The following is an 18,316-nucleotide window of genomic DNA, read 5'->3' as shown; positions in this document are numbered from 1 at the left end:
TTTATTAGCGTACTGACAGCTACCGAATTTGGGGTTGCGCGAAAAACGAATTGAAATAATTTATTGTAAACATGAACCAGGAACCACGGAGCGCTTATACTGGAAGTCGAGAAATTTTATTAGCGGACTGACAGCCACCGAATTTGGGGTTGCGCGAAAAACGAATTGAAATAATTTATTGTAAACATGAACCAGGAACCACGGAGCGCGTATCCTGGAAGTCGAGAAATTTTATTAGCGGACTGACAGTCACCGAATTTGGGGTTGCGCGAAAAACGAATTGAAATAATTTATTGTAAACATGAACCAGGAACCACGGAGCGCTTATCCTGGAAGTCGAGAAATTTTATTAGCGGACTGACAGCCACCGAATTTGGGGTTGCGCGAAAAACGAATTGAAATAATTTATTGTAAACATGAACCAGGAACCACGGAGCGCTTATCCTGGAAGTCGAGAAATTTTATTAGCGGACTGACAGCCACCGAATTTGGGGTTGCGCGAAAAACGAATTGAAATAATTTATTGTAAACATGAACCAGGAACCACGGAGCGCTTATCTTGGAAGTCGAGAAATTTTATTAGCGGACTGACAGCCACCGAATTTGGGGTTGCGCGAAAAACGAATTGAAATAATTTATTGTAAACATGAACCAGGAACCACGGAGCGCTTATCCTGGAAGTCGAGAAATTTTATTAGCGGACTGACAGCCACCGAATTTGGGGTTGCGCGAAAAACGAATTGAAATAATTTATTGTAAACATGAACCAGGAACCACGGAGCGCTTATCCTGGAAGTCGAGAAATTTTATTAGCGGACTGACAGCCACCGAATTTGGGGTTGCGCGAAAAACGAATTGAAATAATTTATTGTAAACATGAACCAGGAACCACGGAGCGCTTATACTGGAAGTCGAGAAATTTTATTAGCGGACTGACAGCCACCGAATTTGGGGTTGCGCGAAAAACGAATTGAAATAATTTATTGTAAACATGAACCAGGAACCACGGAGCGCTTATCCTGGAAGTCGAGAAATTTTATTAGCGGACTGACAGCCACCGAATTTGGGGTTGCGCGAAAAACGAATTGAAATAATTTATTGTAAACATGAACCAGGAACCACGGAGCGCTTATACTGGAAGTCGAGAAATTTTATTAGCGGACTGACAGCCACCGAATTTGGGGTTGCGCGAAAAACGAATTGAAATAATTTATTGTAAACATGAACCAGGAACCACGGAGCGCTTATCCTGGAAGTCGAGTTTCACCGCGTAGCGGACCCGAAGCGCGAGATCCGGGAGGTTGAGAACCCGGGACTCGAAATACGTAGCGAACCTGTAGCGTGGGATCCGGGAGGTTGAGAACCCGGTACTCGAAATTTGCGGAGCGCGCCTCTCATCCGTCCGCTCTACTGCGCGGTTGTTTCCAGACTGAGGAATTCGGCTAGCTGATTTTGAATTGGTGACGTCACTTTCTGAACGTCCGACATCCAAACTATGGTTTCGAACTTTGATACTATGTATGATGATGTATGATGTACGATGTATGATGTATGATGTATGAGGTATGATGTATGAGGTATGATGATATGATATGATGTATAATGATTTTAGCTTTCACATTTCATACAAGAAATACGCACTTTATCTCTCCTGCCGATTCCAGACTCAAGCGGCCAGGCCCTTCGATGGTCAGCCGTTGACTGAAGATATATTCTTCAGTGAACGGGTCGGCTAATAACGCTGCCGTTCTGCGACAGTTGGATGATGAAAAATTTCGCTCGTATCTTTCGAATGTGTGTTAAAATACACTCGAAGTGTTAAGAAGCGTCGTTCTTTCTCTCCCTATCACCTTTCTAGGTCTTCAAACCACTACGCAGCGTTAAATACCGTCTCATATACAAAGCATCCATTTCATCTCGTTCAAAATTAGCGCATCCGTGATGTATTACAGTTACTCTGAATTTTTTTCCATCCGAATACTTTTCGAAAAACAATTCTGCTCCTCCACCCAACGCAGATACTTCACTTGCGACCAGCTAAAACAACGTTTCGATTCTATGCCTATGAAAATTCAAGATCGAGAGAGCAAATGAAAAGTTGTTGGAATAATTATGAATACTAATGTTATGGAATACATCGAGCGCGCGTCGAATAGAATCCCATTTCGAAATGAATAATTCTTCTCTTTTCATATCATAGCTAATCTGGTAATATAGCTAAATAGGATGGTTGGAGGTGTTCGGAAATGTTAGGAGGTGGTCGGCGCTGGCAGAAGGTGATAGGGGGTGGTCGAAAGTGGCCATTGATGGTCGGAGGTGGCAGGGGGAGGTAGGAGGTGTTCGAAAATGGTAGGACATTTCAAAAGTAAAAGTCGACGATGATCCGATGCATCAATTTTATCGTATATTTGATAAATTATTCCTAAATACATTGAAACATATGTATTTGTAATGAAATATCATGCAATGGGCTGTGTAAACTATAAACTATAATTTCTGTCAAATAGCTGCTTTTATGTCAACAGGGCTTTGAGACTCAGTTCAGTTCGTCCTCCTCCTCGTCCACCTCCGACCACCTCCAACAATCGCCAACCACCTCGAACAACCACCGATAACCACCTCGGGTTGTACCTGGAATAGCAATAAATATTTTCAGTATAAGAACACAGCAAAAATATTGTGTAAGGATTTTTATAATTAATTAATAATAGAATTAATTTTTCTAGCGCATTTGTAGCTCCTGAATTTGTGCTTGCCCGAAAAATGAATTGAAATAATTTATTGTGTACATGACAAGCTCAAAAAATTTTAGATAAAATATATTTACAATTTCCATTAAATATTACACGAATGTTATCTATACTCACTGTGCAGAAATCTTCGTCCTCCTCGTCCACCTTGTTCTCCTCGTCTTTCTTGTCCTCCGAGAGTCAAGATTCACCAGGTAGCGGACCTGGAGCGTAGGAACCACGCAGCGCTTGTCCTGGATGTCAAGTTTGACTAGGTAGTCGACCTTGAGCGCAGAAACTACGGTGCGCTTGTCCTGGAAGTCGAGTTTCACCAGGTGGCGGACCTGGAGCGCAGAAACTACGGAGCGCTTGTTCTGAAGTCGAGTTTCACCAGGTAGCGGACCTGGAGTGCAGGAACCACCCAGCGCTTGTCCTGGAACTCGAGTTACACCAGAAAGTGGACTCAGAGCGCAGGATTCAGGAGGTAGAGAACCCGGTACTCGAAATCTGCGGAGCGCGGTTTTCATACGTCCTCTCTACTGCGCGGTTGTTTCCAGACTGAGGAATTCGGTTAGCTGATTTTCGTCTATATAGATCGATGACGTCAAGAGAAAAAAAATTTTCGGCGACGTCACATTCTGCACATCCGAACATCCAAACTCTAGTTTCGAACTTCAATACTATGTATAATATGACATGATGTATAATGATTTTAGTTTCTACATTTCAGACAAGAAATACGCACTTCATCTTTCCTGCCGATTCCCGACTGAAGCGGCTAGGCTCTTCGATGGTCAACCTTTGACTGAAGATATATTCTTCAGTTAACGAGTCAGTTAATAACCCTGCCGATCTGCGACACTTGGATGGTCAAAATTTTTGCTCGTACCTTTCAAATGTGTGATAAAATACACTCGAAGTTTTAAGAAGCTTCGTTCTTTTACTCCCTATCAAAAAAATAAAAAATACCGACAATCACGTTTTCAGGTCTTTAAATCAGGACACTGCGTTAAATACTGTCTCACATACGGAGCATCCGTTTCATTTCGATCAAAATTAGCGCATCCGTGATGTGTTACAGTTACTCTGAATTCTTTTTCATACGAACACTCTTCGAAAACAATTCTGCTGCTCTACCCAAAGTAGGTACTTCACTTGCGACTAGCTAAAACAGCGTTTCGATTCTATGCCTACGAAAATTCAAGATCGAGTGAACAAATGAAAATTTGTTCGAATAATTATGAATATCAATGTTATGGAATACATCGAGCGCATGTCGAACAGAATCTCATTTCGAAATGACTAATTCTTCTATTTCCATATGATAGACGTATTATTGTAGATGATTCAGTTTGTCTTTTGGAAAATTATAAAATTTATAGTACTGTTTGGTCTCTGCATCATTATTATATCTGATATAAATATGTATACATTCTTTTCTCGGGTACCTATGCTTTAATTAAATGACTGTTTTGCTCCGAATTTTGGAAAAAATTTATTCTCGTTATTAATTTCTTGTATCGCCGACAAGTCGATAAGTACAGACGGCCAAGTACTGGCTTGGGCTTACCATTGCGAAGCTGTGTTACTCGGAAGGTGAATGTAGCCAGCATCATGTCGAAATCGGTATCTCTCTGATGTTCTGCAATAAGTTCTCAACTCTACCCTTGGAACATCTAAGGGAGCTTAAGCGCACGAAGATTTTCGGTTGTCACACCAAAGCCATTAGAGCAACTGTCTTTATATTCTTCAGTCAACGCTCGAATTTAGGGACAAGCGATCCGTGGTTCCTGCGCTCCTGGTCCACTACGTGGTAAAATTCGACTTCGAAAGAGGTGGAGGCGAAGGACGAGGTGGACTAGGAGGACGGAGGTAATCGGAGGTGATTGAAGGTAGTCGGAGGTGGTATGAGGTGGTAGCGGGTGGTAGGAGGTGTTAGGGGCTGGTAGGAGGTATTCGGAGATGGTCGGAGGTGGTAGGGGGTTGTAGAATGTGGTAGGGGATGGTAGAAGGTGGAAGGGGTCGTAGGAGGTGTTCGGAGGTGGTAGGGGGTGGTAGGAGGTGGTCGGAGGTGTTAGGAGGTGATCGGAGGTAGTTGGGGGTGGTTGGCGGTGGTCGTTGAAGGCGGTTGGTGGTGGACGCGGTTACGCCTCTTCTCACGGGGATAATCGAGCCGATCGACATTTTTATGTCGCAGTCGACAAGTAATCTTACGTACTCACTTTGTACCGACTCAATCTCAAGCTTCCATGCAGACACTACTTCGGCTGCTACGAATGTCGGTGCGATCTTGTTGATGTACCCTGAATTGAATTTTACTGTCAGCAGCGGGTTAAAAGTTGCAGAACGCTACCTGGTGGATTGAGGACTGGGAATTTAGGGAAGATCCTTAGAAAGGCCCTAAAAAAAATCAAAGGGCCTCAGATATATATCGGAGATGCTGTCGGCTTTCTTTACCTCATTACTTTAAATGCTTACCTCACTGATGTCTAAAAATCATCTTGTTTAATTTTCAGCACTACTAAACCAACTCGCGGACGACCAGCTGAAATCGCTCATTGCCTATGATGTCATCTAGTGCTATTGCTACGTCACAAAAATGGCTGTCCTCTCGAGTTGTCAGTTTTATGACTCACGCTGATATATTTACCGTTTATGGATGTTGAAATATTTTTGACAAATTATTTACAATGCTCAGTAGGTTATGTACTGGCTTGAAAAAAACATTATCGGTGATACTGCCCAACTTTGACAAGTAATCAATACTTTATTTCGTGTGTGTAATTTCTTTGACATCTTTTCTGTTTCTTCGCGTTAGGTGTCCATATGTATACACATCCGTATTTGTGAAGTGACTCATTGCTGCGATATACCTGTATCATTCGCAACACTTATTATCTTCCACTTCTTGCCACATAATCATGCAGAAGAGTTGCAAGTGCCGATGTTCTGTGAATGGATTACGGACATAACCTACATTCTGTGAAATACAGCTACTTTACGACAGATTGTTTAATATTTTCCTATTAAAACTTTTATTAATATATTTCTATGAAAAATAATTAAATACACTTATAACTCTCTAAATTCATTGTAATATAGTGCAAAGCTATTGATTATTTTGCGAAGCTGCAAAATACCTGAAAGCAATATTGACATAAACATATATTGCCACGGCGTTCAGTCATGAAATTTGGTTAGACTTAAAAAGTTAATATGGAATCACGAGGAGGGAATGAAAACACTGCTGCAGTGCATGACCAAAATGTCGAGTGGTCAAGGTATGGACTTGGCAGTGGAGGAAATCGAAGAACCGTTAGAAGAGAAACTGGTGGTTACGAAGAATTTGGTCCTGAGATGTACCAGTCGACAGGAGCAAACGAGCTCTTTGCCCAAGAACATGTGAGCTATAAAGAAAGCTCGTTTGGACATTATTTCTATGATTTTTATTTATATTATGTTTTTAGTTTCCTCACTGAGAATATTCACATCACCCTGCTACAAATGTTGACAAATAAAAAAGTAACGAATTAAAGGAATAGACGAGTTTCTTTTAATTAATACGTTACTTCTCAACAGAATAGTGCAATAGAGTTCAATGATTACAATTCTTTAAAAGTATTAGATTTTCAGTAGATTCATTCAAAGTTCCAATTCTTGACCTGAAGAACTTAAACATTTTCCCTTTTTGGTTGAATGAAATAGTATGAAATGATTTAATCTTGTGATAACTAGTATCTTTTACTACTATACTGTGCTTTACTCATTCCAAACTTTTATCCTCTATTGAACAACAAATGTTAAGAATTCAGTAGTAATCGTTGATTTTTGTGTAAATTTCACAGCAATTTTAATTGTTTCTCAAAATTGTTTGGTCATCTTTCTGGGCCACAATTTTAAAGATTACTCAAAAAGTCTAACTCATTCAGGCATTTGAACAACCTTGTGCATTTTTGTTTCTCATTGGTCTAAGATTGTTTTTTTTTTTTTTTTCAATTAGAGTTCAGATCCGTGGTGGAAATCGAACTTTTTCATATCACAACCAGTTTTGTTTGGAACTTGGGACGGGGTCTTCACATCTTGTTTAATCAACATTTTTGGCGTCATTGTATTTTTGAGGTCTGGTTGGATTGTTGGACAAGCCGGCGTCTTAAATGCTGTACTGATAATTCTGTCAACCGGTGAGTGTTTATCAAATCAAATGATTCATTGTATCACATTATATATATCATACTTAGCCTTGTTTTTGAGGGTCTATCATCGCTGAAATATTCGATTCATTTTATTCTTACCTTCAATTTTCAAATTGTTTCCAGTTCTGTTGTTCACAAGTATTATCATTGCGTCTCAAACAGGTCATAAGATCGTAATTTCGGAAAGAGTTTTACCTTTCTCTTTTCCAGTTGATTAGCTAGAAATAAATCTCTTCATTCAACCCATTCAAACAAACAAACAAACTACCAACAAATGAAGCATTTAAATAGACTAACAGCTATATAAATTGTTTCAAAATATTCTCAGCAATCTGTTATCGTTCAACTTTTATTCAACTATACGTACGTCTGATAACAAGGAGCTCTAAAAATAATAACTGGTTTTGATCTTATGCTTCGCAGTTTGCGTTGCACTGGTATCCGTTCTTTCTGCCGTTGGGATTTGTGAACGATGTCGTGTAGAAAGCGGAGGTGTTTATTTCTTATTATCACATGTCCTTGGATCCCGATTTGGTGGGTCTATAGGACTACTTTACTGTTTTGGTCAAGTAAGTGGAATTTTTTTCATGGAGAAAATTTATCATTGGCATTTTTTCGAGAATTAATCGATTCCAAAATAATTCTCAATCACAAATGTTTTAATGTCTTTTCTATTGATCAGGCTGTTGGTTGCGCCCTAAATGTTTTGGGTTTTGGTGAATCCATGGCTGGTCTGGTGGGGTTGGAATCCACATGGGCCCAAAGAGGTTTTGCTAGCGCAGCTGTAATACTCTTGTCAGTAATTAACTTAGCCGGTGTTAAATGGGTCATCAAGTTACAGTTTATTTTATTGTTAATCCTACTATTGGCAGGGTTGGATTTTATGGTCGGCAGCTTTGTCCATGTAAACATTGGTGAGTGTCACAAAGCTTAATCGAATATGAAGCTCGAGATAGTAACCAGCGTTGGTAGCAAAAGGTGATAACGTTTATTAAAACAAGGCAATGAAACACAGTTATCAGCATCTTGCTGAATCTCATGGAAATGTTTTGAGCTTATTCTTTCATAGAATCATCAGTATAAAACCGATATATTTACAAGTGGGTCAGTATATGTTGCTGCTGATACTGAACGATTGATGAGCTACTGACATTTAGCTGTGGTAATATGTTACATTTTTATATTAACTATTTGTTGCAGAGGCTGGTTTCGAAGGTTGGCTATCTGGAAATTTGAGAAACAACACTTTACCCGATTACCAAGACGGCTATAGTTGGTTCACAGTGTTCGGTGTTTTTTTTCCCACCGTTACTGGGGTACTTGCAGGAATAAATATGAGTGGTGATTTGAGACATCCGTCCACAGATATTCCAAATGGCACGTTATCAGCTCTAGGAACTGGGTGAGTAATGTTAATTCCATGAACTGCAATTGGGTTTACTTTGAAAAAGATCCATCACCAGACAACGGGCAAAACCAAAGGTATTTTTATTTTTCAGGACAGTTCTCTACCTTTGCTTTTCATTATTTCTCGGAGCAACTTGCACCAGGGAAACTTTACGCAATGACTTCATGATAGCGTCGACTGTTTCTTTAATATCCGTTTTACTATTGGCTGGATTGTACGTTTCGTCATTTAGTAGCTGCTTAGGTGCTATGTATGGCACTCCTAGAGTTCTACAATCCATTGCAAGTCAGAATGTCATACCAGGAATCAACTGCTTGCAAAGAGGAGTGAGTCCTTTGTACTGCTCATTAGCGGCTTATTAAGTCGATCAAAGAACAAAAAGATGAAGAATAAGTAGTAATGACAAACCATAATGTTGATGGATTACTTTACAGAAAATAAAAGAAATGAAAAGTTGTTGGAATAATTATGAATACTAATGTTATGGAATACATCGAGCGCGCGTCGAATAGAATCCCATTTCGAAATGAATAATTCTTCTCTTTTCATATCATAGCTAATCTGGTAATATAGCTAAATAGGATGGTTGGAGGTGTTCGGAAATGTTAGGAGGTGGTCGGCGCTGGCAGAAGGTGATAGGGGGTGGTCGAAAGTGGCCATTGATGGTCGGAGGTGGCAGGGGGAGGTAGGAGGTGTTCGAAAATGGTAGGACATTTCAAAAGTAAAAGTCGACGATGATCCGATGCATCAATTTTATCGTATATTTGATAAATTATTCCTAAATACATTGAAACATATGTATTTGTAATGAAATATCATGCAATGGGCTGTGTAAACTATAAACTATAATTTCTGTCAAATAGCTGCTTTTATGTCAACAGGGCTTTGAGACTCAGTTCAGTTCGTCCTCCTCCTCGTCCACCTCCGACCACCTCCAACAATCGCCAACCACCTCGAACAACCACCGATAACCACCTCGGGTTGTACCTGGAATAGCAATAAATATTTTCAGTATAAGAACACAGCAAAAATATTGTGTAAGGATTTTTATAATTAATTAATAATAGAATTAATTTTTCTAGCGCATTTGTAGCTCCTGAATTTGTGCTTGCCCGAAAAATGAATTGAAATAATTTATTGTGTACATGACAAGCTCAAAAAATTTTAGATAAAATATATTTACAATTTCCATTAAATATTACACGAATGTTATCTATACTCACTGTGCAGAAATCTTCGTCCTCCTCGTCCACCTTGTTCTCCTCGTCTTTCTTGTCCTCCGAGAGTCAAGATTCACCAGGTAGCGGACCTGGAGCGTAGGAACCACGCAGCGCTTGTCCTGGATGTCAAGTTTGACTAGGTAGTCGACCTTGAGCGCAGAAACTACGGTGCGCTTGTCCTGGAAGTCGAGTTTCACCAGGTGGCGGACCTGGAGCGCAGAAACTACGGAGCGCTTGTTCTGAAGTCGAGTTTCACCAGGTAGCGGACCTGGAGTGCAGGAACCACCCAGCGCTTGTCCTGGAACTCGAGTTACACCAGAAAGTGGACTCAGAGCGCAGGATTCAGGAGGTAGAGAACCCGGTACTCGAAATCTGCGGAGCGCGGTTTTCATACGTCCTCTCTACTGCGCGGTTGTTTCCAGACTGAGGAATTCGGTTAGCTGATTTTCGTCTATATAGATCGATGACGTCAAGAGAAAAAAAATTTTCGGCGACGTCACATTCTGCACATCCGAACATCCAAACTCTAGTTTCGAACTTCAATACTATGTATAATATGACATGATGTATAATGATTTTAGTTTCTACATTTCAGACAAGAAATACGCACTTCATCTTTCCTGCCGATTCCCGACTGAAGCGGCTAGGCTCTTCGATGGTCAACCTTTGACTGAAGATATATTCTTCAGTTAACGAGTCAGTTAATAACCCTGCCGATCTGCGACACTTGGATGGTCAAAATTTTTGCTCGTACCTTTCAAATGTGTGATAAAATACACTCGAAGTTTTAAGAAGCTTCGTTCTTTTACTCCCTATCAAAAAAATAAAAAATACCGACAATCACGTTTTCAGGTCTTTAAATCAGGACACTGCGTTAAATACTGTCTCACATACGGAGCATCCGTTTCATTTCGATCAAAATTAGCGCATCCGTGATGTGTTACAGTTACTCTGAATTCTTTTTCATACGAACACTCTTCGAAAACAATTCTGCTGCTCTACCCAAAGTAGGTACTTCACTTGCGACTAGCTAAAACAGCGTTTCGATTCTATGCCTACGAAAATTCAAGATCGAGTGAACAAATGAAAATTTGTTCGAATAATTATGAATATCAATGTTATGGAATACATCGAGCGCATGTCGAACAGAATCTCATTTCGAAATGACTAATTCTTCTATTTCCATATGATAGACGTATTATTGTAGATGATTCAGTTTGTCTTTTGGAAAATTATAAAATTTATAGTACTGTTTGGTCTCTGCATCATTATTATATCTGATATAAATATGTATACATTCTTTTCTCGGGTACCTATGCTTTAATTAAATGACTGTTTTGCTCCGAATTTTGGAAAAAATTTATTCTCGTTATTAATTTCTTGTATCGCCGACAAGTCGATAAGTACAGACGGCCAAGTACTGGCTTGGGCTTACCATTGCGAAGCTGTGTTACTCGGAAGGTGAATGTAGCCAGCATCATGTCGAAATCGGTATCTCTCTGATGTTCTGCAATAAGTTCTCAACTCTACCCTTGGAACATCTAAGGGAGCTTAAGCGCACGAAGATTTTCGGTTGTCACACCAAAGCCATTAGAGCAACTGTCTTTATATTCTTCAGTCAACGCTCGAATTTAGGGACAAGCGATCCGTGGTTCCTGCGCTCCTGGTCCACTACGTGGTAAAATTCGACTTCGAAAGAGGTGGAGGCGAAGGACGAGGTGGACTAGGAGGACGGAGGTAATCGGAGGTGATTGAAGGTAGTCGGAGGTGGTATGAGGTGGTAGCGGGTGGTAGGAGGTGTTAGGGGCTGGTAGGAGGTATTCGGAGATGGTCGGAGGTGGTAGGGGGTTGTAGAATGTGGTAGGGGATGGTAGAAGGTGGAAGGGGTCGTAGGAGGTGTTCGGAGGTGGTAGGGGGTGGTAGGAGGTGGTCGGAGGTGTTAGGAGGTGATCGGAGGTAGTTGGGGGTGGTTGGCGGTGGTCGTTGAAGGCGGTTGGTGGTGGACGCGGTTACGCCTCTTCTCACGGGGATAATCGAGCCGATCGACATTTTTATGTCGCAGTCGACAAGTAATCTTACGTACTCACTTTGTACCGACTCAATCTCAAGCTTCCATGCAGACACTACTTCGGCTGCTACGAATGTCGGTGCGATCTTGTTGATGTACCCTGAATTGAATTTTACTGTCAGCAGCGGGTTAAAAGTTGCAGAACGCTACCTGGTGGATTGAGGACTGGGAATTTAGGGAAGATCCTTAGAAAGGCCCTAAAAAAAATCAAAGGGCCTCAGATATATATCGGAGATGCTGTCGGCTTTCTTTACCTCATTACTTTAAATGCTTACCTCACTGATGTCTAAAAATCATCTTGTTTAATTTTCAGCACTACTAAACCAACTCGCGGACGACCAGCTGAAATCGCTCATTGCCTATGATGTCATCTAGTGCTATTGCTACGTCACAAAAATGGCTGTCCTCTCGAGTTGTCAGTTTTATGACTCACGCTGATATATTTACCGTTTATGGATGTTGAAATATTTTTGACAAATTATTTACAATGCTCAGTAGGTTATGTACTGGCTTGAAAAAAACATTATCGGTGATACTGCCCAACTTTGACAAGTAATCAATACTTTATTTCGTGTGTGTAATTTCTTTGACATCTTTTCTGTTTCTTCGCGTTAGGTGTCCATATGTATACACATCCGTATTTGTGAAGTGACTCATTGCTGCGATATACCTGTATCATTCGCAACACTTATTATCTTCCACTTCTTGCCACATAATCATGCAGAAGAGTTGCAAGTGCCGATGTTCTGTGAATGGATTACGGACATAACCTACATTCTGTGAAATACAGCTACTTTACGACAGATTGTTTAATATTTTCCTATTAAAACTTTTATTAATATATTTCTATGAAAAATAATTAAATACACTTATAACTCTCTAAATTCATTGTAATATAGTGCAAAGCTATTGATTATTTTGCGAAGCTGCAAAATACCTGAAAGCAATATTGACATAAACATATATTGCCACGGCGTTCAGTCATGAAATTTGGTTAGACTTAAAAAGTTAATATGGAATCACGAGGAGGGAATGAAAACACTGCTGCAGTGCATGACCAAAATGTCGAGTGGTCAAGGTATGGACTTGGCAGTGGAGGAAATCGAAGAACCGTTAGAAGAGAAACTGGTGGTTACGAAGAATTTGGTCCTGAGATGTACCAGTCGACAGGAGCAAACGAGCTCTTTGCCCAAGAACATGTGAGCTATAAAGAAAGCTCGTTTGGACATTATTTCTATGATTTTTATTTATATTATGTTTTTAGTTTCCTCACTGAGAATATTCACATCACCCTGCTACAAATGTTGACAAATAAAAAAGTAACGAATTAAAGGAATAGACGAGTTTCTTTTAATTAATACGTTACTTCTCAACAGAATAGTGCAATAGAGTTCAATGATTACAATTCTTTAAAAGTATTAGATTTTCAGTAGATTCATTCAAAGTTCCAATTCTTGACCTGAAGAACTTAAACATTTTCCCTTTTTGGTTGAATGAAATAGTATGAAATGATTTAATCTTGTGATAACTAGTATCTTTTACTACTATACTGTGCTTTACTCATTCCAAACTTTTATCCTCTATTGAACAACAAATGTTAAGAATTCAGTAGTAATCGTTGATTTTTGTGTAAATTTCACAGCAATTTTAATTGTTTCTCAAAATTGTTTGGTCATCTTTCTGGGCCACAATTTTAAAGATTACTCAAAAAGTCTAACTCATTCAGGCATTTGAACAACCTTGTGCATTTTTGTTTCTCATTGGTCTAAGATTGTTTTTTTTTTTTTTTTCAATTAGAGTTCAGATCCGTGGTGGAAATCGAACTTTTTCATATCACAACCAGTTTTGTTTGGAACTTGGGACGGGGTCTTCACATCTTGTTTAATCAACATTTTTGGCGTCATTGTATTTTTGAGGTCTGGTTGGATTGTTGGACAAGCCGGCGTCTTAAATGCTGTACTGATAATTCTGTCAACCGGTGAGTGTTTATCAAATCAAATGATTCATTGTATCACATTATATATATCATACTTAGCCTTGTTTTTGAGGGTCTATCATCGCTGAAATATTCGATTCATTTTATTCTTACCTTCAATTTTCAAATTGTTTCCAGTTCTGTTGTTCACAAGTATTATCATTGCGTCTCAAACAGGTCATAAGATCGTAATTTCGGAAAGAGTTTTACCTTTCTCTTTTCCAGTTGATTAGCTAGAAATAAATCTCTTCATTCAACCCATTCAAACAAACAAACAAACTACCAACAAATGAAGCATTTAAATAGACTAACAGCTATATAAATTGTTTCAAAATATTCTCAGCAATCTGTTATCGTTCAACTTTTATTCAACTATACGTACGTCTGATAACAAGGAGCTCTAAAAATAATAACTGGTTTTGATCTTATGCTTCGCAGTTTGCGTTGCACTGGTATCCGTTCTTTCTGCCGTTGGGATTTGTGAACGATGTCGTGTAGAAAGCGGAGGTGTTTATTTCTTATTATCACATGTCCTTGGATCCCGATTTGGTGGGTCTATAGGACTACTTTACTGTTTTGGTCAAGTAAGTGGAATTTTTTTCATGGAGAAAATTTATCATTGGCATTTTTTCGAGAATTAATCGATTCCAAAATAATTCTCAATCACAAATGTTTTAATGTCTTTTCTATTGATCAGGCTGTTGGTTGCGCCCTAAATGTTTTGGGTTTTGGTGAATCCATGGCTGGTCTGGTGGGGTTGGAATCCACATGGGCCCAAAGAGGTTTTGCTAGCGCAGCTGTAATACTCTTGTCAGTAATTAACTTAGCCGGTGTTAAATGGGTCATCAAGTTACAGTTTATTTTATTGTTAATCCTACTATTGGCAGGGTTGGATTTTATGGTCGGCAGCTTTGTCCATGTAAACATTGGTGAGTGTCACAAAGCTTAATCGAATATGAAGCTCGAGATAGTAACCAGCGTTGGTAGCAAAAGGTGATAACGTTTATTAAAACAAGGCAATGAAACACAGTTATCAGCATCTTGCTGAATCTCATGGAAATGTTTTGAGCTTATTCTTTCATAGAATCATCAGTATAAAACCGATATATTTACAAGTGGGTCAGTATATGTTGCTGCTGATACTGAACGATTGATGAGCTACTGACATTTAGCTGTGGTAATATGTTACATTTTTATATTAACTATTTGTTGCAGAGGCTGGTTTCGAAGGTTGGCTATCTGGAAATTTGAGAAACAACACTTTACCCGATTACCAAGACGGCTATAGTTGGTTCACAGTGTTCGGTGTTTTTTTTCCCACCGTTACTGGGGTACTTGCAGGAATAAATATGAGTGGTGATTTGAGACATCCGTCCACAGATATTCCAAATGGCACGTTATCAGCTCTAGGAACTGGGTGAGTAATGTTAATTCCATGAACTGCAATTGGGTTTACTTTGAAAAAGATCCATCACCAGACAACGGGCAAAACCAAAGGTATTTTTATTTTTCAGGACAGTTCTCTACCTTTGCTTTTCATTATTTCTCGGAGCAACTTGCACCAGGGAAACTTTACGCAATGACTTCATGATAGCGTCGACTGTTTCTTTAATATCCGTTTTACTATTGGCTGGATTGTACGTTTCGTCATTTAGTAGCTGCTTAGGTGCTATGTATGGCACTCCTAGAGTTCTACAATCCATTGCAAGTCAGAATGTCATACCAGGAATCAACTGCTTGCAAAGAGGAGTGAGTCCTTTGTACTGCTCATTAGCGGCTTATTAAGTCGATCAAAGAACAAAAAGATGAAGAATAAGTAGTAATGACAAACCATAATGTTGATGGATTACTTTACAGAAAGGTCCCAACAAAGTTCCCGTATACGCTATGGCGGTGGTCGCTGTTATCACATTGACATTCATAGTAACGGGGCAAATCAACACTCTGGCACCTATTGTGACTATGCCGTTTTTACTAACGTATGCATGTATGGATTACGCTTATTTTGCACTGGCACAAACGTTTGACTTGCAACACATCAGAGAACAAAGATTTCGGAATCAAACGCCGACTTTTGATCGAGGCTACGGAGCTGCGGGGCAGAATGAATCAACAGAAATTGACAACGATTTGGATAGTCTGTTTCCTGAGCGAATCAGACATAAAACTTTAGCTGTGAGTTCATCTTACTTTGTGGTGTTGCATCTAGATTCGGAGCCTGATATTTTAGTTGGGCCACCTTTTTCTTTGTATGGGATTTTTCTACAACAATCATAAATTCAAGCAATTATATGAGCTATGAGGCGTTTTTTAAACGCAGCGAAATGAAGCGATACAATGAGGAAAAAATTGGTTGTATATCAGTATTCAAATAAATTTATGTCGATACCGTTTACAAATTTTTCCAGCGTAATTCAAGTATCTCAGAAAGCACAAGTCAGGTTTCTTCTCCAGCTGCTGATGAAAATGCGAGCGTTGTGAACACAGAAGAACGGCCTCATATACACAATAAGTTGGGAAATTGGTACAGTCCTCTATGCAATAGATGGGCTTCTTTAATCGGGGTTAGTAATTTTTAGAATCTCATAAAAACTATTACAATTTATGTATATATAATATTTTTCCACCAAGCTTCAGTAACTTTACATCCACTTATTACCAAATTTTAGGCTCTGGTGAAGTTGCTGATCATGTTTTTGGTTCACTGGGGCTATGCGATAGCTAATATCATTGTTGTATTTCTTGTATGGAGTTACATTGGCCATGCTAATCCTGCAGTGAAACCGGGAATATCTGCTGAATTTAAATTTTTCAAATGGCTCAAAAATGCAATACTAAAATTGATGGGGTAAGCTTCGTTTGCTTTTGTTATTCGTTTTCTTTTCTGTGCTTTTTTTTCATCACATGCTTACTTCCATATCATTCACTACTTTCCGATTCTGACTTCAGGAAACGAGTTTCGGATTACGAGCAAATTGTAGTAACACCAAATCATCCAGGTGTAGAAATATCTTCCTCTCAACTTAACGAAGAAAATGAAGATTTTGCCGGAAGACGAAGATATCATCAAACTTCAACCATAACCGGTCATTACGTGAACATGGATTGAGTAAATTTGGGAACTGAGGCATCTACTTGAGCATCCAGTTATAGTGCTAAGTGTACTTGTACCGAAAATTAATTTTATTTAATTTCGGTGTGCCGTTATGCATTTATTTTTTTATTTCGACATATTATCAACATACTCATTTTTATACGTGATATACCCTGTTCGATAACGAACTAATATTATTTCAGCGAAATGAAAACGTTAATCGTTACCGGCGAGTCACTATAGCAGCTAAGTCATTGTCCTAAATGCTGAATAACGAATTAACTCTATTTGCTTATAGGTTGTTGAATGATAATGTTACCATACATTATGATGTGAAGTCATCGAATTATCAAATACGTAATTAATGTAACGTTTCAAGTGTGATTTTGATACAGGATATTTAACCTAATCGAAAGCAAGAAGATAAATCTATTCGGTGATAAGAATAGTCGTAATTTTTTTTTTCTACTATACTGCCAAAGCTATTTACAACGGACCCAACAAATCCAGTTTAATACAATGTGTCAATGTGATAGTTGCCTGAACAATTCGGAGCTTATTTTATCACTCGAAAAACTGACTTCCGATCAGTATTTTGTAAATTTAGCTCACTTGGATTTTGGGAATTACTCAATGAGTCCAAAAATGCAAGTATATACAAGATTTCCATACATATAACGATATAGTTATACTGAACGCACAATGTTGTTGGTACAGATGGTCAACATACCATGGAAGCTTTTGCTTGTAATGCTTGATTTGTGACAGCGGCCAAATTTGTAAGATGAAATAGAAGTTTTTATTCGAAAACAAACGCGGCGTGCTAAGACAAAGTGGAAACGAATTATTCATATTAGTGGTTAAGTACTAGTGTATAATTATGAATGTATATTTTTTAAAATGTGGTTTGGGATATGAAAATTCTTAAAAACTGGAAGAAAATATACTGTAACAGATAAAGAATTAATATTTATACAACATAAGCTAATACCTATATTTATAATAACGTATGTATTACAGAGTAAGAATCCATATTTATATAAACAAAAAATCATATATTTATACTAATGTACCTATGTATTTATTGCTCTGTAAATAAAACCTCTAACTTATTTCCATTTCCAAAATGATGCTTGTTCTCTACTCGCTATTTAGTGAATTGCAGAAAAGTTTACAGACTATTTGGTATTTTTCAAGGTTATTCACTTTTTGAAAATATTACATGATTCTTCAAATATCACTCGGAATAATCAGCCCAAATCCGCTCTTAATTCTCAATAAACGCTAATGAGTGTAAAACGGCCAATAATTTGGAGTGTTTCGTGGTTTCACGTGAAGAGTAATCGTAGAAAATAAAATGAATTTACTGGGAGCAATTTCAAAGAGAAAAAAAATGTAGCAATAATGTTTTCTTTTAGAAATACAAAAAATAATGAGCACAATTACTCAAAGTATATACCATCGATAAACGAGTAATTAACCTTTTAAGGACGGGACTGGTTGATATTTCTACCACTGGGTTGGTTAGACACTCGACGTGAGAAATTCGTTGATATTGTACACAAATTTCGTGTAAAATAAAAGGTCGATTCCAACGTAAAAATCCCCGTCCTTAAAAGGTTAAAAATG

General features: G+C 38.6%; 2 protein-coding genes across 5 annotated transcripts; both read left to right on the top strand.

The window, feature by feature from the left end:
* The first annotated feature begins 5,119 nt into the window (after positions 1–5,119).
* Positions 5,120–8,762, top strand: LOC124293999 (solute carrier family 12 member 8-like). 2 transcript variants are annotated; one of them, XM_046737296.1, is made up of 8 exons: positions 5,120–5,347; positions 5,548–6,131; positions 6,730–6,910; positions 7,346–7,491; positions 7,605–7,836; positions 8,123–8,324; positions 8,422–8,656; positions 8,728–8,762. In XM_046737296.1, the coding sequence occupies exons 2-8, from the start codon at positions 5,946–5,948 to the stop codon at positions 8,728–8,730; spliced, it is 1,185 nt and encodes a 394-aa protein (XP_046593252.1). In that variant the 5' UTR covers positions 5,120–5,347; positions 5,548–5,945; the 3' UTR covers positions 8,731–8,762. The 2 variants fall into 2 exon arrangements, with proteins under 2 accessions (XP_046593252.1, XP_046593253.1); XM_046737297.1 differs by lacking the exons at positions 5,120–5,347; positions 8,728–8,762 and having other exon boundaries at positions 5,421–6,131; positions 8,427–8,634.
* A 3,043-nt stretch (positions 8,763–11,805) lies between these two features.
* LOC107220930 (solute carrier family 12 member 8) lies at positions 11,806–17,802 on the top strand. 3 transcript variants are annotated; one of them, XM_046736697.1, is made up of 11 exons: positions 11,806–12,033; positions 12,234–12,817; positions 13,416–13,596; positions 14,032–14,177; positions 14,291–14,522; positions 14,809–15,010; positions 15,108–15,342; positions 15,451–15,768; positions 16,002–16,157; positions 16,263–16,441; positions 16,543–17,800. In XM_046736697.1, exons 2-11 carry the CDS (start codon positions 12,632–12,634, stop codon positions 16,700–16,702), a joined length of 1,995 nt encoding a protein of 664 aa, XP_046592653.1. In that variant the 5' UTR covers positions 11,806–12,033; positions 12,234–12,631; the 3' UTR covers positions 16,703–17,800. The 3 variants fall into 3 exon arrangements, with proteins under 3 accessions (XP_046592653.1, XP_015515219.1, XP_046592654.1); XM_015659733.2 differs by having other exon boundaries at positions 11,806–12,112; XM_046736698.1 differs by lacking the exon at positions 16,263–16,441 and having other exon boundaries at positions 11,806–12,817; positions 16,543–17,802.
* Positions 17,803–18,316: the final 514 nt, after the last annotated feature.

This window comes from Neodiprion lecontei, chromosome 4, assembly GCF_021901455.1.
Source record: "Neodiprion lecontei isolate iyNeoLeco1 chromosome 4, iyNeoLeco1.1, whole genome shotgun sequence".
Taxonomy (NCBI): domain Eukaryota; kingdom Metazoa; phylum Arthropoda; class Insecta; order Hymenoptera; family Diprionidae; genus Neodiprion; species Neodiprion lecontei.
The sequence above is the reverse complement of the archived record's forward strand: the minus strand, read 5'-3'. Positions and strand labels throughout refer to the sequence as shown.

Excerpts from the sequence above, each read along its gene's own strand:
- LOC124293999 (XM_046737296.1), top strand. The coding sequence starts at position 5,946 with ATGGAATCACGAGGAGGGAATGAAAACACTGCTGCAGTGCATGACCAA. Across the intron at positions 6,911-7,345 it reads ACTGATAATTCTGTCAACCG|TTTGCGTTGCACTGGTATCC; the intron begins GTGAGTGTTTAT and ends TATGCTTCGCAG. Across the intron at positions 8,325-8,421 it reads TTATCAGCTCTAGGAACTGG|GACAGTTCTCTACCTTTGCT; the intron begins GTGAGTAATGTT and ends TTTATTTTTCAG.
- LOC107220930 (XM_046736697.1), top strand. The coding sequence starts at position 12,632 with ATGGAATCACGAGGAGGGAATGAAAACACTGCTGCAGTGCATGACCAA. Across the intron at positions 12,818-13,415 it reads AGCTCTTTGCCCAAGAACAT|AGTTCAGATCCGTGGTGGAA; the intron begins GTGAGCTATAAA and ends TTTTTCAATTAG. Across the intron at positions 14,178-14,290 it reads TACTTTACTGTTTTGGTCAA|GCTGTTGGTTGCGCCCTAAA; the intron begins GTAAGTGGAATT and ends TCTATTGATCAG.